Below are 25,461 nucleotides of genomic sequence, written 5' to 3'. Positions count from 1 at the left end.
TTTGCGTTGTGCAGAACACATACTTTATTTATCATGATGTACAAACATTCAGAGGTTACAACAAATTCAGGACAGTCAAATTATTTGTGGTAACAATTGATGACAGCCACAGCACAACATCATCTCCAGGAGACATTGACCGCTCACTGCCCCACTGGTTACTGGTAAAAAAAACACTGCATGGAGCAGTGCCAGCCATCAGGCATCTTTCCGTACCCTGCAGCTGCCTTTGTGTTTAATTTCAGGGATCACTTTATTTCCACTCATAGCAACTGGAATCAGGAGCTTCCTATAATCCATAGGGAGGTGACGCTCAATCAGCACATGCAGCGGTATCTCATCTGTCACCAGCCTTTGTCTTGGTTCAGAAAGAGGAAAGCAGAGAAGACAGAATCATTAGTTAGTGAAAAGTGTTTTTACTCAGGAGTAAAACTTGTTAAGTTTCTTGCAGTGGCTGTTTTGCATTTCACAGCTGAAATGCTGTGGCTGCTGTGACAGATACAGGCTCCTACTTGCAGGCAATGCTCCAGGTCCTGCACACAGTGCAGAGCCCAGGCTCACCTCCACACACAAGGACACAGCAGCTAACTGCAGTGGCTCCCACAGAGCTACATGCTCACGATGGCAAGGGCCAGCACATGGACACACACCTCTGCCAGAGCCTCACCACCCTCACAGGGAAGAGCTTCTTCATGAAATCTCATCTCAATCTCCCCTCTGTCAGGTCAAAGCCATTCTCCCTTGTCCTGTCCCTATAGGCCCTTGTCAAAAGCCCCTAGACATCTACAAAAATAATACATGTTCAGAGTCTTCAATCATGGCCAACAAAGCCAAGTTTCTAAGCCTGTTCATACTAACATCAGCACACCCCTGTCAGGTGGGAAAATGAAAATCTCCAGATCAGGACAGCAACAGGTGATTATTTCTAACCAACAGCCACAGGTCCATCACACAAGCCCATGCAAAACCAATGCCTTTAACGAGGCATGCCCTGCACAATCCCTTGGATGACTTTAACATCCCGTCTGAAACTCAGTGGAAATAAGGAATAACAACCTGGAGTGATGACTTGAAATAAGTGATGACTGTTTTGGGCCCCACTGAACTGAAGAGGGTTCCCAAGCCAAGAGCACTTTCTTGTGTTTTGGTAACAGCACAAAGTAAATTCAGGCATGAGATGGGGCAGGCGAGGGAGAACCCAGGAAAGAGCAGCAATGAAGAGGCTCTGAGAACCATACCTCCAGGCTGCTGGACAGGGAGCACCACTGCCGGGAGATGCCAGCCCTGGCCTCCCAGGACAGAGGTTCCTTCTGCTCTGCAGAGGAGCTGCCAGGTTGAATCCCAAGTACCAGCAGCTGCAGCAGCAGGGAGAGTGGGGTGTTGTTTGTAAGAGTAAGTGATCAAACCAGAGAGCAGGACATGTGGAAATGCTCACACAGTTTCCATTGCAAGTGTTTTTAACATGTCACTCAGGGATGCAAACGATGCAGCCCAACCTCATGCTTGCTGCTACTCTGCTTTATGACCAACACTACCTATTTTGCAGCTGTAACTGCTTCACCCTTGCATATAGGCCCCTCCTCTTGCTACTGCTTTCTTAGCTGACTCCCTGTGCTCCCAACCCCTCACTACTTACTCTTGCCCCTCCACCACTGTGGAGTACAAAAACCCAAGTCCACCAATTCCCTTCTGGGACAGAAGGTCAAGTGGCATTGTGCAGAGTAAATCACACAATACCACACTTACTGCTGAAATACTTAGTGCACTCATTGGCAATGACTGTCTTCCTGGGCTATCAAAGCACCACATAAGATTACAACAGGTTAAAGACAACCCTCCTGTTACCTTCTCATGAGGACTTCCACATCAGACGCTTCCACTGTCTTCCTCCCAGCATGGTTGGCGAAAGCTGCTAGATCACTCCAGAGCCGCTTGAAGTATTTCTTGGTGCTGAAGGAGGATTGAGGTCAGGCTGTGGAATGTGTGAGCACCGGCTACTCACCCACTTCTGTAGGGCAAGCTGCACCAGAGCTGCTCACTGTGCAGGTCACAGCCTGCCACTAAAAACTGTGGGAGAAGAAACTCCAGCCCTGGAACAAAGTTTGGCTTCTCAGCCTGGGTGCCCTGGAACTTTACAGCCAAGACAGCTGCGAATGAGTTGCACAGCCGCAGCCAGAACCCTTCCCAAACTGCCCACATGTGCGAGAACAGGGGTTAACCCCAGGGAAAACCAGCACTGAGGATCAGACTGTTGGCTCTTGTAGTATTGCTGTTCAAACAACCCACAGGTCTTACTCATGAAGGTAACATGGTCTATGAATTCAAGAAACTGAGAAAAAGGGATCCCAATGTAACAGTGTATAAGTGGGACACTTTCACCTTGCCCAGCACAAGAACAGTTTTCCAGAGCCACACAGAAACCAACATCACCTGCCACATTTCTGTCCCCCTGTTGACCAGAGCTCCTGTGACTGTCCCCACTTGAAGAGGGAGGGCTCTCTGCTGCCAGCAGCCATCCTGATACATTTGTTATTTCAGGACAGAACCAGAAGGAAAAAAACAACAAACAAACAAAACCAACCAACCAAAACCAAACAAAACACCCCCCCCCCAACAAACAACCACCCCAAACCACCACCAAAAAAACAACAACAACAAAAAAAACCTCACTAAAATGAGTGAGAATGGAAGCAGTTTGTTGTCACTTACCATTTTTCAACAATTCCGAATGATTCTGTGGCCACTGGCATTTTCACATAGTCCTTAAATACTCTCTTTACCAAACTACTTGGCATTTTAGGCTCCAATGTTTTTTTCTGTGAGCACTTTAGAACTGGCTCTGCCTGCTGTGGCTGCAGAGGAGGCCTTTGAGGCAAAATGAAAATGCACACATCAAATGAACAAACACAGAGTAGAAGGAGAGAACACAGTGCTGCGTCTGGGGAAACCTTATGCTGAATTGAAGGTCTAAGAACTACTTTGAGCTGTTAAATTTTTATCCCTCCCAATTCTTCAAACCCCTCATGCCCATAAAGTTCAGTTCATGAACAGTTTACATGGCATCGTGACCTTGGCAGAAACAATCCAGCTTGAATTTCCCAAGATAAGCATGTCAGCATAACAAACAGTTGGCAAATCAGAGTTCTCTCCAGTATATCAATGCAGTTTTCATCGCATCCCTGTAGGATGTGTAGCAGGAGTGCACAAAGAGGCATCCACAGGTCACCTCTATTCCACTGTCATAATTTCAACATAGTTCCACTTCAGCAGAGTATCAAGGACTCCTTTTTCTAGTTTATAAATATATTTTACTATTAATGATGAGAGCAATAATGCAGCAACTCTGGAAGCATTACTCATCTCTGTTCACAGCAGGAAAGTGCGCAAGAATTTGGTTTTACCATTTACTGCTTCAATAAACAAAAATATAAAGTCATGGGCTAGAAAAGCTCCCCAGGCCCTGCTGTTAGTGGTTCTGATGACATTTGCTTGATAGACCTTTATTCCATTGCTAAAACAGTGGCTAGACTCTCTACTCCCTGCTGCAGCTGATAAAGCACAGACCAACCAATGCAGCAGGCCTCAACTCACTTCCCCTGGCATTCACATCTCCCAGAGACACTTCTAACAGGCCAGCACTGAAGGTTGCTCATACTTACTCAGGAGCAGCAGGTTTTGCAAGTGATGGAGTTGGTGGCTTGCAGGCTGCAGCATGGATAAATGGGGGCGTCTTCATGAAATCATCTGTGGACAAAATGTACTTCAGGAATGGGACTCTACTTTCAGAGCTCCTCAGCAGGCAGTGCTGTAGCAGCAGACAGAAGCCCAGCCAGCTTTTCACACATGAGCTCTGGTGCTACGCTGCCTGTGCCCAGGCTGTAGCTCCACCAGTATACTGAAGCAGAGCAACAGCCTCCTCCTGCAATACCACCCACCCACCTGCTGCCACATCAGCTGGTGTCTTCCCTCATGTGCTGGACATGCTCAGGGTCAGGCTGCAGGGAATGTTGGCTGTGTGGACTGAGGCTGCCGAAGCTGCTGCCTCTTTTCCATAGAGAGCTTCAAAGTCTGCAAGCTACTTTCTTACCATCCTGCTAGATCAGTGTCAAATTCTCATTAATATAGGGATGAGCAGAGCAACAAAAATCACATTACAAGGGCCAGCCTATGAGTATCACAGAATCCCAGACTTGTTTGGGTTGGAAGGGACCTTAAAGCTCACCCAGTTCCAACCCCCTGCTACAGGCAGGGACACCTTCCACTAGAGCAGGCTGCTCCAAGGCTCTGTCCAACCACTTCTCTGGGCAACCTGTTCTAGTTCCTCACCATCCTCACAATAAAGAACTTCTTCCTTATATCTAACCATAATCTTCCCTGTTTCAGTTTAAACCCATCACCCTTTGTCCTGTTGCTGCAGTCCCTGATCAAGAGTCTCTCTCCAGCATCCGTAGAGGCCCCCTTCAGACACTGGAAGGCTGCTATGAGGTCTCCATGCAGCCTTCTCTTCTCCAGGCTGAACAGCCTCAACTTTCTCAGCCTGTCTTCATACAGGAGGTGCTCCAGCCCCTGATCATCCTCATGGCCTCCTCTGGACTTGCTCAAACAGCTCCATTTCCTCCTTACACTGAGAACACCAGAACTGCACACAGTACTCCAAGTGGGGTCTTCCCAGAGAGGAGCAGAGAAGGAGAATCACCTCCCTGGAACTGGTGCTCATGTTATGGGGATGCAGTCCAGTGCATGGCAGGATTCTGGACTGCAAGTGCACACTGCTAGATATTGTATGTGCATGATGATGTTGCACATACATGCTAATACACACAGTGTGCACACACTGGCAGGCAGTGTGTGGGCTGAGGTTGGCATTGGCCAACACTCCAGCATGTCCAGGTCCCTCTGGATGCCACCCTTTCGCTCCAGCGTGTCGTCTGCACCACACAGCTCGGTGTCATCAGCAAACTTGCTGAGAGTGCTCAGTCCCACTGTTTTGTGTCACCAACAAAGATGTTAAACAGGAAGAGATGCTACTCTTTTTGTTTCACCCTGCCAGCAGCGATCTCTTCATCGAGACCTTTCTATCTCTTCATATAGCTGTGTTAAAGACAACCACACTGACACACTGTTGTAGACACCCTAAAAGCCCTCACAGCTTTCCTTGTGGCAGAAGTGTGCCAGCAAAACAGTCACCTTTGTGACTTCCACATGCACAAATACATACAGGCCTGATATCTCATTACAGCTGAATTTCCCCACAATGCCTCAAATCCTGGCAATGGGATTCTTTAGGATGTCCTTAGTTCAGTTTTATGTCAGGGTGTATATTGTATGTCAAAAGACTTTAAAACCAGTGGCAAAACTAGCACAAAACACACTCTGGCCATTCTCAAACATTGCCTTGATCAAAGAGAACTCAGTCTGATGTATGAGTTCTTCCAAAGGGCGTAAGTACTCCTGGGGCAACAGAACAGATTGATGCAGTGCCTGAAGGACTGTTTAGGAACAGACATTTCTAGCTTTCTGGAAAACCAGCCTACTCTTTTGGTTAATTGGAAAGGAAATCTGTAGCTGCACACACAAAATACGGGGTTCTATATCAGGTTTCAAGTCTGGACTCATGAATGGCTGTGGAAGCAGCAGTTCCATGCTAAGATATTACAAAGTTAGTATGAAGTTAGGAGCCAGGAAAGAAGAAATAAAGGAGAAGAGAAAGCTGTGTGGAGACCTCATAGCAGCCTTCCAGTATCTGAAGGGGGGCTATAGAGGTGCAGGGAGGCACTCTTCATTAGGGACTGTAGTGATAGGACAAGGGGTAACGGGTTAAAACTCAAACAGGGGAAGTTTATATTGGATATAAGGAAGAAGTTCTTTACTGTAAGGGTGGTGAAGCACTGGAATGAGTTCCAGGGAAGTTGTGAATGCTCCATCCTTGGCGATGTTCAAGGCTAAGTTGGACGGAGCCTTGGGTGACATGGTTTAGTGTGAGGTGTCCCTGCCTATGGCAGGGGGGTTGAAGCTAGTTGGTCTTAAGGTCCTTTCCAACACTAACTATTCTATGATATCCCTATGTCACTTCTATAAAACCACTTTACACTTGGTTTCATCTATTTGTACACTTACATTACTTTCAGCTTAAAAAGTACAAGATGACCTAGGTGCCTGAAGCACCTGATGCGGCAGTAAAAACTGGCCCTAGGAACAGCATCCAACAGCTTCCCCTGGACAGCTTGATGGACTGAACAGTTAATAATGTTATTATCCTACGTTGTTCCCTAATCTATCAAGAAATAATGGAAAAAGTTCTCCAACTGCCTCTGCTACTGCTGAAGGTACTACTTACTTTCATTCTCAGCATCTTCAGCTTCATTCTCAATAGGCTCTTCTTCTAGACCACCCAATTCTACCAAAATAAACTGGTCCTCTAGTTCATCTGCTTGTTCAACAGCATCTTTCAAGGGCTCCATCCCAGATTTTTCAGAGAAGGTAGGATTAGAATGCTTACTCAGACTTCCAGCTCCAATACCTTGGGCAATATCACGCTCTAGATTTCCGAACAGGAAAAATACATCACTGAAATAAGTATCTTAGTCAAAATTTTAGAGCACTCATAAGAACAAAACCCACCTTTCCATTCCTAACAACACTGCCACCAATTATATTCCTATCTTCAAGGATAAAAGCACCAGCACACTAAAATAGACAAGGCTAAAGCATTGAAAACCCTCAGCATTTCCCTCTACTACATCTAGGTGTCAAACAAAGCAAAACAGAACAAAAAAATAGCAGTTGGTAATGTGGAGTAGGCCATGAGATTTGAGTGAAATTTTTATCTGAGCTCCTTTGGAAATTAACTCCCTTTAGTAAGTACTTTTATCTCAAAAAAAGTCTTACCAAAGCCTTAATGCAGCATGTTGAACACAGAAGACCCAACAATTCACGGAAAGTAACTTGGGAGATCCTGATTTGCTAACACACTCAGAAGATCTCCAAATTTTAATCAATTTCTGCCTGATTCTAGAACTTTCACTGGTAAATTTTAACTGAAGATGCCTTCTGCAATTAAATATTTCTAAACACTATTGCCAAAGCAATTTTGGTTCCCGTTTGAGTAGAATGTAATCTTTCAGCTCAAAATGCTTAAAATTAGTTTGCTATTTTCCCAGTATTTAGCCCAGATTCCAGAAAGCAAACAGAGTTAACAAATATCTCTCCCAGCAATGATGATAACAATGCATCTTGAGACATCTCTGGCATTAGAGATTCAGTATTAGAGGTTGTCCTCACCAGCTTCAGGAGAGTCTTGGTATTCAACGCCTCCTTCTGCTATTCCCTCTTCTTCTGAAGGGGCTGCTTCTGTGAAAGGAACAATGGAAAAGACTTAAAAAGGATCCTAAACTGGATCTTTATTACTTACTAGAAGGCACCCTTCAACGTCTTGTCTAAAGAGAAAAAGGTGCTGGTTAGTACTGAAGAAAGGTAACAGTCAACATGGTTTAAATAATTATAGTAAAGCATTAGAATGTATACAAAAGAACGATTAGCTAGATGCATTCCTTGCCAGGAGGGAGGTATTCGTCTTTCCTTTGGGAAGATGATCAGTACTATGGACCTATCAAAACATATGAACCTATATTCCATCTGCAGAACTGTGAACAGAGAAAATACTGACAAGAAAACACATGAGCAAGTCACAGCCTCCTTTGAGAAAGCTTGTCTAGAAATGCTCACAGCATCAGTCTCTCTGAGACTTCAACTACTTTATCTCCAGCATCTATTGAACAATTAAGTCTTGATTTCAATCTGTGAGTCACCTAGAAATCTCTTGATCAGATTAAAGCACTGCATTCCCTTCCAACATTGAAAGCACTTTGTACCCTCTCTGAAATTCTCTTCCTAATCCACTCTGTTCACTACCTTAGCCATTTCTTCTGTATCACATCTAGGATCTCAATTATATGGGCCACAACATCTCTCAAAGACTTGCTGAAAGATCTCTTAGGCTTTTGAGTGACTGGGGACCCCAAACATATACTTGAACTTCTGGATGGCAAAGAGGAGCTCCATCTATTAACAGCTAGTAACTGAGAGCATTAATGTGCCCCTAGTCTCTTTTTAAACTTTTTTTTCTCTTTCCTGGTAAGTAAAAAAACTGGTCAAGCGGAGAGAAGCACACACAAGAAAACATTCTTTCTTTACATGGAACAGATCAGAGTTCACACTGAATCTCAGGAAACAGCTGGAAAAGTCCTTGCAACTTTTTTCCAGCTCAAACTGTGGAGCAACACTGGCATCAGCTACCTTTGGTAAAACAGCAGAACTACGTAACCATTCACATTTGACCTTAATGCCTTACAACCTCCAGCATCTTTCAGATACACTCTCATCCTCCTCCTCTTCCTCTCATTTGATCCAGTCCCCTATTCCATGTCCTCCACACTTACCTCCACGTTATCTATGCATTTGTCCTCACAGTGCCTACCGCTGGACTCTTCAAAGCAACCAACTTTTTTCTATTGATCCCTTCTCTTGTCCTTTCAACACAAACTTTCCCTCCAGTATGCCACAGACAATCCTCCAGAAGCAGAGTATGTTGCAACAGTCCACTAGGAATTAATTAATTTCTAAGGTTTCCAGGGCAAGAACTCTTCTCCTAGCTTGAGCAGTACTGAATTCACCAACTATTTTTTAAATACCATTGCCCTTTTGATAAAGGATCATAAAAAACCCTAAATGAAATATCAGCTGTCCATACTTCATGGAAAGCATACAGAGCTTTGACTGACAGTGTAAAGCAGATAGAGCCTGGCTCTTTTTAGTGGCGCCCAGTTCTGGGGGAAGAAGTAATGGGCACAGACTCAAACACAGGAGGCTCTGTCTGAACATCAGGAAACAATTTTTCCCTGTGAAGGTGACTGAGTCCTGGGCAACCTGCTCTGGGTGGCCCTACTGGAGCAGAGGGGTTGGAGAATACGACCTCAACAGGTCCCTTCCTATGTTAACCATCCTGTGATTTCAGATACTACCTGCTACGCCCCAAGTCCTAACCCATAGTACTCACTGCCAACCACTGCTTCTTCTGAAACAGAAAGCTGATCCATTGCGTTAGTCCACTGGGAATGATCTTGCTTATTTTCTGGTGGGTTTTCAGGCGATTTTGAAGATACAGGAGTCGTACTATAAACATGCTCGTGATCAAGAACTAAGTCCTGAGAATATCCTTGCATCCTTCTCTCTCCTGTACCCACACTTGTCAGCCTGGTTGTTTGACTTGCAGGTGACATTTCTGAGTCCACAGGATAGCTCTGTGCTGTTTAGAAAGTTTTAAAAGAAGTTTTATGTGAAAAAGTGTTTAAGGTCACAGGAGACACATTTATTACCAGGACGTGTATAATACAAAATTGAAATAATTCAACCAAATTTTATTCATTCTCCACAGATCAAAACCTGAAATGGTATCACCACACTTCAGTGTCCCAAACTTTCTCCACCAAAGTGTCTTCCCAGTACCCACAATTACAAATACAGTATCAAATGATTCCTGGTATAAATCACTAAACTAGGTAGAGCACATACTTAAGCACATAGAATCAAAGCAAGTACAGATACAGAGCCTCATTCTAATCTTGCTTCCCAAATTATACTGTATTTCTGTGAGCGTGCTAGTACCTTTTAAACCATAAAATACAGATCCACACTTCAGAAACTGCTTCTACAAGCCACCTTATAGAAGGCACTTCCTCCCAGACCAGAAGAAAAAACAGGAAAGAAACCTTTTCTCCTCAGCATATCCTGTTCAACTTTGTCTTCAAAAGCTTTTATGTCAACAGGTTTGCGATTCTTTGGCCTCCGGCACAGGTGTCTCCTTTCAACAGTGTCTGGCTGGACCAAGTATCCGAGAGACATGCTAAGAGATCCGTCAAAAGAGAAAGGAAAAAATAATTTTCCAAGCTTACATACTCCTTTTCACTCTCAGATTACAAACATGGTGCCAGTAACAGCAAGACAATCATTATCATAATCATTATCAATTATTACAATCATTACCACAATTATTAGCAATTATTATCACAAATCCCTTATGTAAGAGAAATTTCCCCCCCCCAAACCTTGAAGATTACATGCCAGCCAACTTTAAACAAATAGTTTAATTTCATGATACCACATAACATCAGGATGTATATTACAGAGACCAGGAAACAGACTGTTTTACAGTCTCCAGCCTTAAGAGGGCTGCAACAACACAACTGATGAAAGGTTCAGGAATTTTAGAAGTTTTAAAAAACAAAAAGAAGAAAAAAAAGGGGGAAAATAAACACTTGATACTAAAGCTGTCCTCTAGATTGACAGTAGGTTGGTAGAAGGACTTCTGACCAAGTCTAAGAAGCTGCTTAGTATCACTATTCACAGCTAAGTGTAGCTACCAATACACTGTAACTTCTTAAGACAGGAGCTAAGATAGCAACCTGCAAAGCAAGGGAAGAGATGTACCTCATTGTAAATGTTTTGCATCTTAAAGAAGCTGGCCATGCTCAGCTACCTTCGTTCCCTCTCTCAAGGTAGCCTAATGAAAAAGGGGGTGCAGAGGATTCACAAGTACATACACTGAAAGACAGGAAAGGTGCTGGTGCACTGCCATGATACAAATGGCATGGAATAGGTAGGTAGGTACTGTCCTGGTTTTGGCTGGGACAGAGTTATTTCTCTTCCCAGTAGGTGGTGCAGTTCTGCATTTCTGCTTTAGTTTGAAAACAATGCTGACCATAATGATGATTTAGTTATTGCTCAGTAGGACTGGCCCTGATCAAGGCCTTTACAGTCTCATGCACTGCCAGTGAGGAGGGGGACAAGAAACCAGGAGGTACACCTACCCCAAACCACCCAAAGGGGTATTCCACAGCGCAAAGCATCATGCTCGGGATAGAAACTGGGGGGAGGTGACAGGAGGCACTGACTGCTGCTGGGGATTGGTCAGCAGGTGGTGAGCAACTGTGCTGTGCATCACTTGAGGTCTGGGGGGAAAGTTTTTTCCTTCCTCTCTCTTTCCCATTATTATTATTGTATTATTATATTTTACTTTTATCTCAATTACTAAACTGTTCTTATCTCAACCCATGGGTTTTTAGAATGCAGCCCTGTGCAATAGCCTTGTGTGGGGGTACAGGCAAGGGCTGCAGTGAGAAAGGTGAACTAATTCACTAATTATGCCTAGGATCATTAGCAAAGTGCACAGGCAACACACAAAAGAAGCTCCCTGACTTGCTAAGAAGCTTTTAAAGTTCAGGGAAGTTGGACTAAAGATTGCATAGATGCAACTTATGTAATGAGACAATTAACAGAGATAATTAAATATTTTAAGGTCTACTATGTACTGATTTTTTTTTTTGAAACATGAGAATGAAAGGAAAGAAGTAGTGATCCTACTGGGTAAAGAGATGAATGACAGCAGCAATTTGAGCTAGCCCAACCTGAACATAAAGGGCAGAACCATAGTTTCTGAAAATCACAAGGTATGTAGTGTGACACATTAAAATGCCATCACTGGGGGGGCGGGGAATATGTCTCTGTTATTACTGACACAGGTCTTTGTCATGCACCCAGGTGTCTATACCGCTCTTCCCAACTACAGAGATGATGAATCAAGGCAGCTATAGTTAGGACAGCTAGGAGTAAAGACATTTTAGTTTAAACTCACCCAGCCACAGTGCTGTCCAGCAGTGATGGCACTAGAAAACATTTGTGATATGTTAGTTGAGAAAGCACAGCAGGTGAGAAATTACTCTCTACACCACAGGCTACAGGAGCAATTCAATGATCCTCCTACGTGCTACAGTTCTCAGAAGTTTCATTTTAGAGAGAACGAAATTAGATGATGGGTTCACTTTACAAATTCCTGTCTGCATTTCAGAACTGTGTGTGAGAATTCTAATAAGCAGTTTCTGAAAGGGTAATAAAAGTTATTTAAAAAAAAACTGAATATGGCATGTGCCCTCCCACTCAATAATATTAATCTTACATTTATAGCAAGATGCTAGGCTAGGGCATCAGTCATAACCACCCTGCAGCAACGCAAACCAAACATTAAAGCATCTGTAAACTTTAGAAGTAGATTGTGTGTGAAACTGTAACACAAACTTATTCTATTAATGAATTCCCCCAAATATGCAGAAAGCAGATCTGGAGAGCAGTGTCAAAATCACACTCATACTAGAAAATACTGGAGCATGCAGTGGTCTGCTTTTCAGAGCTGTCTGCATTTTACCAAAACATGTTCGGACCAGGTAGCAGGCTAAAGACAGACAAGCTGATTTTTTGACCACACGTGAGTCATGGTGGGATTCATCTCCAGATCAGAGTATCCAAACACAGGTGTCTAGGTTCCCATTACAGCCAAGCACCATTGATCATATGTAGGTGTCTACTTTAAGGTAAGCTAAATCATCCTCCGTATTCCACTGACCAGACCTCCTCTAAACTTCAGGAGGACTCCAGTTACCTCATGCATACACATGCACAGAGCATCTGTAATTTGGCCCTGAGGCCTCTAATTTGGGGTTGAATCCCACCCCTAAATTCTACTCCAGCTGCTACTGCCAATAGGATATGTAAACTAAGGGGAGGTGTTTTAACTGTCTTTGTTAAAGTGCAAATAAAATTAAAAAAATATTTACCAAATTTTGCATATTTGTATTTACATGGAAGACTCAATCCTATATACCCTTTATAAAGCTATAAGATCCTTTTTTCGCAAACAAGAACTTTATAAATTATTTGATGTAACTGCTGTCAAGTCTGAAGCTTGCTGTATTTTCAAGTTTCTGGAATTGAGGGAAAGATAGGGATTGCTTTCTGTGGAGATACTTTAAAACTCAAAGAACACCCAGCTGTAAAAAGTCAAGAAGTTACAGTCAAGGCAGAGTTTGTAGCTTTGCTCAAAAAGGCTTATTTTCAATTTGATAGGAAGGGATTTACATTCTCTGTTACACCCTTTGCAGAAGATGCTGCAATCTTGCTTTCAAACATACAGCTGTTCAGCTGAGAAGCTACTAAGAACTAAACTGTAGCAGATGAAAATTCACTGACAGCAAAAGTAGTGCTGAACAAGGCAGTTTTTCACTGTGGCCTTACCTTGGTTCTGGGCAAGTTGTTGGTTTACTGCTCTCTCAAATTCAGAAATTTTGAGTTGCTTTGTTTCCTTATTCATATGACATGTGAAGACAGCTCTCTCCTCAGGAACAAGCTCTGGCAGCTGCATTTCCTCCCTGCCAACACAAACCAAGCCTTTAACAGAGGAAGATACTATCACTTAGCTACCCTAGAAAGGCCACTGTAATGCCACTGAAAATCATATTAAAATGATTTGACCTTGCTGCAGCAGAATTAAGGAACTAAGCGATCAGCTTGGCAAATGCAGGAACATGTCATTCCCTCCTACTAAATCGAAGTAAATTTCACAAGGAGAATCAAAACTTGAGTGTATATTCCAAACAGCAAGGTTCAGAAAGGTTAGACTAGAGTAAAAGCTTGGACTTTCAACAAGCTCCATAGCACTCTCCTCCTAAAGCCAGAGGAGCAATTAGGCTTGGCAATCATTACAATGTAAACCATAGAATCCCAAATTTGTTTGTGTTGGAAGGGAACTTAAAGCTCATCCAGTTCTAACCCCTGCCACAAGCAGGGACACCTTCCAATAGACCAGGTTGCTCCAAGCCCCATCCAACCTGGCCTTGAACACTGCCAGGGATGGGGCAGCCACAGCTTCTCTGGGCAACCTGTGCCAGGGCCTCAGCACCCTCACAGGGAAGATCTTCTGCCTAAGATCTCGTCTCAGTTTCCCCTGTTTAAGTTTCAACCCATCACCCCTTGCACTATCACTATGGTCACTGGTGAAGAGTCCCACTCCTGCATCCAAAGAGAGATTAAATGAAAAAGCCATCACCATGAAACAACAGGTTAGGGTTAGGGCCATCATGCTTCACCTGAAGTCTGATGTCTCTACCAGAAACCACAGAAGTGGTTTAGAACATTTAGAAACTGTTCTCAACCTGGAGAACAGAATGCTGTGTGGAGACCTCAGAGCAGCCTTCCAGTATCTGAAGGGTGCTTTCAAGGATGCCAGAGAAGCACTCTCCACTAGGGGCTGTAGTGATAGGACAAGGGGAAATGGCTTTAACCTGACAGAGGGGAGACTGAGATGAGATCTTAGGAAGAATTTCTTCCCTGTGAGGGTGCTGAGGCCATGGCACAGGTTGCCCAGAGGAGCTGCGACTGTCCCATCCCTGGCAGTGTTCAAGGCCAGTTTGACAGGTTGTGGAGCAACCTGGTCTATTGGAAGGTGTCCCTATCCGTGGGATTCTATGATTCTCCTAACCAGCACTTCCACTGCAAAAAGACATTCAAAGTCTGTATTTAAGAAGGGGGACCAAGCATAAGCCCACAGTATTTGCTTCTCAGTCCCCCTCAGTTCCAGCGATTCCTACGTGACTTTCAAAGCTGGAAAGCTTTTTATAAAAACCTCACTAGATGGAACGCAATTCTGATCATGAAAACAGAAGCAGAGAAATCCTGTTCCCCAATCCCATCATCGGAACTTCAGTTATAGTGTAAAAAAAACAAAAAACAAAAAAAAACTATTACATACATGTTGGAAAACCCCTCAGCTGGGAGTTCTGCTTGAGCTTCTTCTGCTGCCACTGCTGGTTCTTCATGTTTTGATACGTCAGGTACCACAGGTGAAGCTGGTGGAACTGCCAACAAACCAAACATTTTTCACAGTTCAATCCAGCAAGAATGCCAAAATGCAGCAGAGTGGACAAACCTACACTATATTCTGTAAGTTACATGTATTGATGGGTTAAAAGAACTGATTAAAACTATTTGGGTTCTACTCAGAAGGATGCCTTGTACAGTGACAAAGCCAATAGAGTCTATGCTGGAGTTTGTGATAGTGTGTGCCTCTGAGTTACTCATGGTCCTAAAGGTAAAGGCAGCACAAGGATTAGGTGCTTGGTCCCAAGACAATTACAGTAAGTGAAGAGGATTTTCAAGAATATGACTTTGCCAGGGCAAGACCTGATCTTTCAGACAGAGCTGCATTGCTTGTCCTCATTCAGCTGCCACTGAAGTGATTCCTCTTTCACACTGTTGTGGTTCAAGCCTAGCTAGTAAATCAGCACCACACAGCCACTCGCTCTCTCTTCCCCTTTCCCCTCTCACCTCCAGGTGGGATGGGGAGGAAAATCTGAAGAATGTAAACCCCACAGGTTGAGATAACATCAGTTTAATAACTGAAATATAATATTAAACTACTACTAATAATAAGGGAAATAACAAGGGGAAAGAACATAAAACTAAAAGGGAAAGAGGAAAAAAAAACCAATAAATACAAGTGATGCCCAACACAATTGCTCAGCACTTGACCTATATCCAGCCCAACCCAAGCAGCAATCTGGGCCTTCTGGTTGACTCCCCTAGTTTATATACTGGGCATGACATGCTATGGTATGGAATACTCTTTTGGCTAGTTTGAGTCAAGTGTCCTGTCTCTGCTTTCCTGTGGCTTCTTGTACCTCTCAGCACAAGCAAAGCATGAGACTGGAAAGTCCTTGATCAGGGTAAGTGCTACTGAGCAACAACTAAAACATGGGTGTGATACCAGCATTGTTCTTGGACTAAAGCCCAAACACAGCACTGCACGAACTACTGGGAAGGAGAAAGATAACTGTTACAGCCAAAGCCAGGATGTACATACACTGGCCATACAAGGGTCTGTATTTCTGTATGACGTAACAGGGCAAGAACAAGCTACAGTAGAACATCTATTCTCAACTCCACCAAAATATTGTCCTTCTCTCTGCTTTCCTGAAAATAAAGGATACTTACAGATGTGGATGATTTTCTTGATCAAAGTCCGTGGTGTGTCACTAGTAACATCACATAACAGTGGCCCCTGCCTCATCAAATTCTTTTTTCGATTAGATCTGGTCTAAAGAAAGACATTAGACAAACACAACTCAAAACCTGTGTTTTTATCACTAGAGATGACCCTTAGCATCAAAAGCATTCATCATGCACCCTCAAATAACAATCTAGGCTATTTAGCACATCTTTCAAATTCCCAAACAAGTTGGAACACATTTGCTTTCTTAACAGTACTGTCACGTTGGTTTTGGACAGGAGACAATTCACAGTGATGCACCATCCCTCATAGTGGACCAAAGCCTGAGAGACTTGAGGGCACGGCCCACGGCCCCTCACGCGAGTGCCCCAAAAAACCGGTAACAGAAGGCCCTGGCTACTCGGCGAGCGTGGAATCCAGGGTCTTCGGCCCGTCTTACAGATTAAACGGAAAATGAGCACCCTGTGTTCCCCGGCCCAGCTGCGGGGACCTCGCTCCTCTCGGGAACGGCGGGGAGCGCGTGCCGGCCGGTCCCACCTCGGCTTTCTCTCCCCTTACTTCTTCCTGTATCCTCTCCCGGGCCCCATCCATCAACTTGGCTGCTGCTCCGCTGGTCGAGCGGCGGGAGGATGAGCGGCGGGCCAGACCAGCAGCCGCTCCGGTGGACGAGAGGCGGGAGGATGAGCGGCTGGCGGACATGGCGGCCTCTCTGGTGACCAAGACGCGGGCGGATGAGCGGCGGGTGAATATGGCTGCCGCTCCGGTAATCAAGCCGCGGCGGACATAGCGACCACTAACCTAGGCGGTCACGGCACTCTAAGAGCGCGCGCGCGCCCGCGCGGCGCCTCACGGGAGTGGGCGGGGCCCTGGCGGGGGCGGGCGAGCAGCGCAGTGTGGGGCGGGTAGTTCCGGCTCGGCGCTGTCGCCGTGGTGCATTGTGGTCCGCGTAGTTCCGGTGTTGCCGCGGCGGGCGGTGTCGGCCGGCGGCAAGAGGTCGCGGTTGGCCTTGTGGGAGCTGTAGTTCGGTGGGCCCCCCCCCTCGAGGCCGTTTTCCCCGGCCCAGCCATGCCGGGCTTCACCTGCTGTGTGCCGGGCTGCTACAACAATTCGCACCGAGACAAGGCGCTGCACTTCTACACCTTCCCCAAGGACGAGGAGCTGCGGCGCCTCTGGCTGAAGAACGTCTCCCGGGCGGGCGTCAGCGGCTGCTTCAGCACCTTTCAGCCCACCACGGGCCACCGCGTCTGCAGCGAGCACTTCCAGGGCGGCCGCAAGTCCTACCTAGTGCGGGTCCCCACCATCTTCCCGCTGCGCGGCGTCAACGAGCGCAAGGCTCAGCGGGCCGCTCGCCGCCCCCGCCCCGCTGCTGCTGCCGCTGCCGCTGCCGCCGCCGCCCAGGGCCCCGCTACTGCCGCTGCCGTCGCGGTCCCGGCAGGGGGCGCGGCCGAGGACGTGAAGCCGATCGACCTGACTGTGCAGGTGGAGCTCGGGCCCGGGGCCACCGTGGGGTCCGGCCCAGGGAGGCTACCGGTGGCAGGGGAGGAGAGCCCGTTGGAGGGCGGTCCCCCGGACCACTCATACTCGCTGTCGTCGGGCACCACGTCTGAGGAGCTGCTGAGGAAGCTGAACGAGCAGCGCGACATCATCGCGCTGCTGGAGGTGAAGATGAAGGAGATGAAGGGCAGCATCCGCCGCCTGCGCCTGGCCGAGGCCCAGCTCCGTGAGGAGATCCGCGAGAAGGATCGGCTGCTCCACGCCGCCAGCGCCGGGACCCGCAAGCGCCACGGCCTCTGAGGCTGCCGGCGCCCGGCGCGGGGCTCTGGACTCCAGAGCCTCCGCCACCATGGGGAGGTGCCCTCGCAGAGCCGGGACCCCGCGGGCTGCGGCCCCTATCCCGGCCCTCTCTGCACGGTTCCTCCTGTCCCTACTGAAGCACACCCGCGCCATAGGGATCCTCCTTCCTAGACGGGGCGGCCGTTGTCGCCTCAGTGCCAAGCCCCGTTACCGTTCTCCCCAAGCTTAGCACTGCGGGCGCTTGCCGACGTTTCGCCTACAACGGGCCCATCAGCACCCTCCGTGCCGACAGTGGCAGAAAGCGCTTCTCGTAGTGCGGATGGGACCCGTGTCACCACCAAGTGGAAGCAGGGTGTCGGTTTTCAGCAAATAAACTCGCCTGTGGTAAGTGAGGTAGCAGCAACACTACCCTGGAAAAGGTGCAGCTGGAAGCGTGGTTAGCACCGAGCCCTTCATAGGAATGAACAAGGATGTGTTTGGCCTTGCATAGCAGAGGCATGAGGAAAGCTTTATAAACCCTCTCAGGGTAATGTGTTTCTTCAGTAAATTACTGATGCCATAAAGGACTGCTGTCTTTAGAGTGAAAGAATCCCTACGTTAAAAACTGCTTGTCCTATGTAGTTTCTGCTTTCTCTGCAGTGCACATGTATTTGTTACAGATGTCTCAACACTGAGTAAGGATTACAGTCTGGTACAAAGAGTCCGGTGGCATTTGACAGCTGTAGTTTTATCTCATCAGCTTAAGAACTCCTCATGAAACAGAGGCTTTGTAACACGTTGGGATTGAAATCCTTGGCTTTTGTTCAGGATGGAACAGAAGCAAAGCGAGTTTATCTGCAGTGGTTGCAAACCCTTGCTATCTAATCCTAAACTAGTCAGCATGACTAATAATCTGTACATTAGACGAGACCTTACTGAAACATGCTTGTGTATACTAAACTGAGATTTAAGACTATTATAACAAACCATGTGGAATGATTGTGTAGTTTCTGGTTCTAGCCAGCGTTAGTCCCTTCACTTTCAGCAACAGGAAACCAAATCAGTGTTGGCTAGCAAGAGGGTGGCATGAGGGTAGCAAGGCCACTCTTTGGGCTTGAATACACACTGCTGGTTAGCCAGTGGAACAGGCACCTTAGCACTTCAGAGATCAAAGAGGGGTTATCTGGTGCACCTCTAGCTCAGTGGCAGTGTGTTTGTAAGGGGGTATGGCTTTGCTAGTGGTGGGTGTTGAGAACGAGTGCAGTTCACCACAGTGTGCCCATAATTGCACTAGAGGAAGGAATGCCCAGGGGTTCCCGGCCCTGTGAGATCTTTCTCCCATGACCAGAGCCCATTACACTTGCAAGGTCAGGATGCCAGTTTTGTGAAATTTTCTAAAAGTATTTTCTAAATGTAAGAAGTTTTCTTTAGTTTGAAAATATTGTAAGCTTTGTAACCCTGGCTAATATAGCTTTACAACTGTGGGTTGTTTTCTGACTGAAAAAAATGGCACAGTAGGATTTGGTCTGGTGATGGTGCAGCACAGTGAGCTACAGGCAGTGGTTGTCACAGCCTGCTATGTGATGCATGGCTCTTTTTGATATTAATGTGTACCAAGTTGGATGGTTGACTGTAAGGATACTACACATCTCTTTATGTATTAAGTGTTTGCCATTATTTCATTTTAATTTATTTGTTCTGATCCGATATGTAGCTCTTAACTTCAACTTTCTGATACCCTGATTTTCCTGTGAGTTGAGTAAAGCAGCAAGGTTTTGGATTAATTGGTTGGTTTGGATTGTTTTGGTTGGTTTTGTGTGGAAAGATACCTGATACACCATCTGATTTCACTTATGTAACTAGTCCAGCAGATCTATATGCTTCCATCAGGACAGCAGGCAGCACAACCTCTCTCCTCACAAATGAGACTGGTTGTATGTCCTAGCTTCTTGAGAATGTGTGTGGCACAACATTCATGGGACTTTTTCTACCATTGGAATGTGCTTTAGGACGTTCAGCCCTTTGGCCCTGCTGGACTGGTAAACTGCTGGACTCTTGGGACTTCTCCAGGTTACACTGAGGTGCTAACATGCTTAATTTTAATAAAGTATATTTTGTTTTGTTATGTCTCCTGTTTCTCTGCTGCATGTGTGTGTGTGTATATATATATATATACATATTTCTCAAAGGTTGTGGCTTGTCTTCTCTTTTGCAATGTTTTTGTATTTCTCATGAGCTCCACAGCTGCAACAGTGTGAAGTTTCACACTCATGTGGGGTGAGGAAGAGGAGTTTGAAATCTGTCAATGCATTACTGCCTGCGTACACAGGGGTTGGAGTTGATGAGCAAATGGCTGTTGGGGCAGAGGAGCCCTAAACAGCCAGGAGGGATTTGAGCTTCCCTGCAGTGCTTTGGCTGGAAGGACAGTGCCAGTAGCCTCCGATGAGGCAACCTAGTGCAGGGAACAGTGTGTAGCGTCTTTGGATTTTTAATCTCATTTCCCAAAGTTCTTAACATCTGATTGTTTTAGAGCTATGAGTCTCAGATCATCGTATGCTGGGAAAGAAAAAAATCAGTTGTGACTCAGACATTATATTTTTGAGTTGAACTGGGAATGTTGAACAAAGCAGCATGACAAAAGTGAACACTTTCCCCCATTTGCTGCTAAATCAAGCAAAGGAGCAGTGAATTCAGAGGCTAACTCTGAATAAAGGCCCCTTACTGTGCTAATAAATACACTGTTACTGCTCAGTGCAAATGCTTTTTCTTCAACTCTTCACCTTTCTACATCCTGTATCTAACTGATGAGCATGTTTGTTGGTGACATGGACAGTGGGATTGAGTGTGCCCTCAGCAAGTTTGCCGATGACACCAAGCTGTGCGGTTTGGTTGATACACTGGAGGGAAGGAATGCCATCCACAGGGACCTTGACACACTTGTGAGGTGGGCTGATGCCAGTCTCATGAAGTTTAACCATGACGAGTGCAAGGTCCTACACCTGGGTCGGAGCCATCCCAGGCACAGCTACAGGTTGGGCAGAGAAGAGATTCAGAGCAGCCCTGCAGAGAAGGACTTGGGGGTGTTGGTCAATGAGAAAATGAACATGAGCCGGCTTCAGTGTGCACTCACAGCCCAGAAAGCCAACCGTATCCTGGGCTGCATCAAAAGGAGCATGACCAGCAAGTCAAAGGAGGTGATCCTGCCTCTCTACTCTGCTCTCGTGAGACCTCACTTGGAGTATTGTGTGCAGTTCTGGTGTCCTCAACATAAAAAGGACATGGAACTGTTGGAACAAGTCCAGGGGAGGGCCACGAGGATGATCAGGGCACTGGAGCACCTCCCATATGAAGACAGGCTGAGAAAGTTGGGGCTGTTCAGCCTGGAAAAGAGAAGACTGTGTGGAGACCTCATAGCAGCCTTCCAGTATCTGAAGGGGGCCTACAGGGATGCTGGTGAGGGACTCTTCATTAGGGACTGTAGTGATAGGACAAGGGGTAATGGGTTGAAACTTAAACAGCAGAGGTTTAGATTGGATATAAGGAAGAAATTCTTTACTGTTAGGGTGGTGAGGCACTGGAATGGGTTGCCCAGGGTGGTTGTGAATGCTCCATCCCTGGCAGTGTTCAAGGCCAGGTTGGATGAAGCCTTGGGTGATATGGTTTAGTGTGAGGTGTCCCTGCCCATGGCAGGGTGGTTGGAACTAAATGATGTTAAGGTCCTTTCCAACCCTAACTATTCTATGATTCTGTTTCCTCTTCCAGCCTTGCCACATTCCTTTGTGTCTATTATCAAATGTTAGCCCTATAATACTCAATGTTTATTTGAAATGGCTTTTACGCTTCTTAGGAAAAACTTTAATTTCATATTTATAAGAGTCACTTGTGGAGATAAATACAGCTCTGTTTCTGCGTCCTGTAACTATTTTAAGTTTTTCTGTAACCTTTATTCCAGAGGGTTAATAATTTTATTTTACTTATAATGATGCATTCTTGCTCAGCACCAGGCTGTGGAGCTCAAGCACCAACAACTCATGTATTCCCTAAGTGTTGTGGTGAAAGTTCACCAGCTCAGCTTTCCAGTAACTCAAGAAATCTAGAAACAAAACTCCAAGCATGGCACATTTGACCATGCAATCTTAAAATCTGACAACATGGATGAAGACAATGCAGCCTGCCTGGAACAGGGAGAGCTGCTAGCCAGGCTTCCAGCTGGCCGGTGGCATTTTCACCATCTGCAGAATGTTTCTGGCTGTTCCTTCCCTTTTTTCCAAAGCTAGCTGACAGTACCACACCAGGACTTGTTGAAGCTCAGGCTAGACTAAGTGAAAACAGTGTTTTAACATACACAGTCTTCATCTAACAGCTCTCTGCATCTGTACAAACCATGTGGTCCCCACCTCTGGGTTAAATAACAAAGATCATTTTCTGAAGGTGGTGCACCTAATCACTTGTTTCTACCTATTGTTTGCATTTCCAAAGATTAACATTTGTGAGAAGGGAGCTTTGGCCGCAGAGCCCCTATGAGACCAAAGTAGCCTAAGCTCTATGCTGAGTTCTTCACAATTTATGGGTGGGAAGGGACAGAGTGGGTCGTACATGATGACTAAAGGTAACAAGCAGAACCAAAGAGTAGAAAGGCAGAGAAGCTACTCTCCAATACAAGCCCCTCTCTGCTGTATGTGAAACCCTAACTGATTTCTCTGTATATACACCAGGCTTTCTCAGTTCACCTCAGTATTGCTCCTATTAACTACTGAGCAGATGACTTTTCCTGACTGTCCCATCCTTCTGGTGAGTGTGGTGGGAGATGATCCGTTACAGTACTCAAACCACAGGCCCTCTAGAGAGCAGTCCCATCTCCAATGTCTTGATTATTCTCTGTTTTTTAGACTACACATTGTCTGGTGTAAAAATTGTCCTTCTTGTGCACTTGCACACAGTGCCCAAAAAAGCAGGGCTTCAGTGCTGCCTAGGCTCCTCAGTGATACCCTTCGTAACATCTGCTAAAAAGATAAAGGATCAGCATCATCCTGCTGCTGTCCAGTCAGTTCTCACTTCAAAGGGCTGACTGTTTCCAGCATAAATGGAACAGTTCAGATGGGCATGCTGGGCCACCAAGTGCTGGTGCCACATGTCATCTGGAAGTCACCAGTCAGGAAGAGCAAAAATGGTGTGCTGTCATGTATGCGGAGGTTACCATCTGCTGACAGACCTTCACTGCTTCACTCCTCTCTGGGTATGTGCTGACTTTCTGGTGAAGTATGATTTAGGAATGTTTCTCACACAAGCAAAACATTCCCAAACCCAGTTCCCTCTGTCTCAGGATGCTCCATTCAGCTCTCACCATCTCAATTCTACTTTTCTCCCAAATCACAGAAATTCTCATTCACAGAAAGGGACTACTTTAGCTGGGTAGTCATGTCCTAACAGATCCTTATCCCACAACTGTGGCTACTAGAGGAATAGCAGAAGGATAATTAACACCATTTTATCTGAAAGTGCAAGTTCCAGGCTTGGGATCCATGTTTGGAAATGACTCCACATTACATCAACTAAGACGAGGGACTTCAGGAAGATTATATCATGTAAACCCTTCCTTTTTGTCTTTCTTCATGAAGAATGAACAAGAAGTTGCTTTTTCTGTATATTCACAGCTTTCCATTGGTGTATAATCAACTCAGTTCCTACACCTTCCTAGAGAAATCTGACAGGTCAGGCAAACTGTGCACAAACTGTTCATTCATGTAAGAGAGTCACAGGCTTCACAATTTAAAAAATAGGTTTTGTTCATGACACAAATCCTGAAAGCTCAGTCCACAAAGAACTGTGATCAGGATGGTTCCAGTCTTTCCACTTAAATCTTTCCCTCCCCCAGGGCAAAGAGACATCAGTGGCAGACACAAGGTGAAGAAAATATAAATACATCTCAGGCTGGCAGCTGGAGATCTGAAAATGTTATGATAAAGGCAATGAAAAAGCTCATCATACTCTCTCAGGAATGAACCAGTACCTCAGTCAGAAAACAAGGGGGAGAGAGAGGAAGAAAATCAGCCACTTTTCAGCTGAACTTAGTGGAGTATCAGCTGCCTGCAGCCTCCATTTCCAGGCCACACAGGGTGAGAAGCCATGAGACAATGACCAGCACAGTACTAGCACCCAGGTTTGCTTTTTTTTAAATGGAAGAAACCTGTTGAAGACATTGTTAGTCCAACATTAGAGCGGAGGAAAGAGGCTCAAATCAGCTACGTTTAATGCCTTTCCTAGTACTAAACAGCAAGCCCAGACACACGTGGACGCATCTTGTTCCATGGTTGTGCAATGTAGTCTCTCTCTAGGAATCAAAAAGGTAACACAGAGGTTTGCCAGCAGAGGCATGGGAACCTTCAGAGCTGACCCAAATGTCAAGCTGGGGATGGGACAACACTGAGCTGTCTTTCAGTCTCAGCCCTATGGTTTAAACTACCGGATGATGAAGACATGCTTGTAGGTCCTCTCTGCTGCCACTTGACTGAAGGTAATGTGGGCCAAAACACTAATCTGTTTGCAAGTATTTATTTAAAGGTGTTTTTCTACCACTCTATATTCTGTGCCAACTTCCTTCACTGCAAACAAACTGAGCAATTACTTAAAAAAAAACAACAAAATATTCACTGTCTACCTCTTCTTAAAAGAGCTAATATTAATGTCAGGATCACTCTATGAATCTATGATAGTTTGTGTTGGAAGGGACCCTAAAGCTCACTCAGTTTCAACTCCCTATTGTCCTGCTGTGGGGTGGCAGGAGGGGCCAGGGAGCTGGAGAGACACCAAAGTGATGGTAACACCAGCATGCACCAAACGGTGCCACTCTGATCCAGCCGGGAGCTTGTGGGTGCCTGAAAAGACCCACAGACACCCACCAAATGCTCAGTGTGTTTGGTCCTGCAGGCAGGAAGGTGGGCTGCACAGAGAGTCATGGAATCAAACACTGATTTAAGTGGGAAGGGACCTTAAAGCTCACCAGTTCCAACCCCTGCCACAGGCAGGGACACCTTCCACTAGACCAGGTTGCTCCAAGCTCCATCCAAGCTGGCCTTGAACACTGCCAGGGATGGGACAGCCACAGCTTCTCTGGGTACCCCGTGCCAGCGCCTCAGCACCCTCACAGGCAATAACTTCTGCTTAAGAGCTCATCTCAATCCTCCCTCTGTCAGGTTAAAGCCATTCCCTTTTGTCCTGTCCCTACAGGCCCTCGTCCAAATCCCCTCTCCAGGTTTCTTGCAGCACACTTAGGCACTGGAGCTGCTCTAAGGTCTCCCCTTAAGGAGCCTTCTCTTCTCCAGGCTGAACCAGCCCAGCTCTCTCAGCCTGGCTCCAGAGCAGAGCTGCTCCAGCCCTCGCAGCATCTCTGTGGCCTCCTCTGGACTTGTTCTAACAGCTGCACTTCCCTCTTATGTTGTTGCCCCAGAGCTAGGAGGAAAACAGCTGAGGGGGTCTCTCCAGAGATTAGCAGAGGGGGAGAATCACAGATTCACAGAGATCTGCAGCTCTGGCTGCAGCTCATTACCTCCTTCCTCGCTCGGGGTCCATACCCCTCTGAGGGTACAACCTCTCCTCGTCCCCCTCTCCGAGGTGGTATCCCGTCCCGGTTACAATCCCGGGACAGCTGTAGCGAGAGCCCAGGACCAGGGCAGACTCAGAATGTCCTCACCCACACCACCACGGCCACCTCTCAGGGTCGCGACCTTCCTGCCGCCGGCCCGCGGGAGGACAGGGCCTCCTGGCGACGCCTGTGTGACGGCAGGACGGGCAGGGCA

The 25,461-nt window shown here is 46.1% G+C and overlaps 2 protein-coding genes across 4 annotated transcripts; one reads left to right on the top strand and one right to left on the bottom strand.

Moving 5' to 3' along the window:
* On the bottom strand, positions 1-17,194 carry CENPT (centromere protein T). 3 transcript variants are annotated; one of them, XM_031051849.2, is made up of 13 exons: positions 16,430-17,190; positions 15,877-15,979; positions 14,636-14,741; positions 13,123-13,256; positions 11,690-11,720; positions 9,768-9,901; positions 9,056-9,304; positions 7,282-7,350; positions 6,338-6,538; positions 3,660-3,744; positions 2,710-2,865; positions 1,846-1,950; positions 1-358 (listed from the first exon to the last, which is right to left on the bottom strand). In XM_031051849.2, exons 1-13 carry the CDS (start codon positions 16,589-16,591, stop codon positions 199-201), a joined length of 1,695 nt encoding a protein of 564 aa, XP_030907709.1. In that variant the 5' UTR covers positions 16,592-17,190; the 3' UTR covers positions 1-198. The 3 variants fall into 3 exon arrangements, 2 of the variants coding, with proteins under 2 accessions (XP_030907709.1, XP_030907710.1); XM_031051850.2 differs by having other exon boundaries at positions 16,451-17,188; XR_004080985.2 differs by having other exon boundaries at positions 222-358; positions 1,846-1,972; positions 16,430-17,194.
* On the top strand, positions 16,816-19,790 carry THAP11 (THAP domain containing 11). Its single transcript, XM_031051852.2, has one exon. The coding sequence runs from the start codon at positions 16,958-16,960 to the stop codon at positions 17,684-17,686; it is 729 nt and encodes a 242-aa protein (XP_030907712.2). The 5' UTR covers positions 16,816-16,957; the 3' UTR covers positions 17,687-19,790.
* Positions 19,791-25,461: the final 5,671 nt, after the last annotated feature.

The sequence above is a fragment of the Melopsittacus undulatus genome, chromosome Z (genome assembly GCF_012275295.1).
Source record: "Melopsittacus undulatus isolate bMelUnd1 chromosome Z, bMelUnd1.mat.Z, whole genome shotgun sequence".
Classification (NCBI taxonomy): Eukaryota; Metazoa; Chordata; class Aves; order Psittaciformes; family Psittaculidae; genus Melopsittacus; species Melopsittacus undulatus.
The sequence above is the reverse complement of the archived record's forward strand: the minus strand, read 5'-3'. Positions and strand labels throughout refer to the sequence as shown.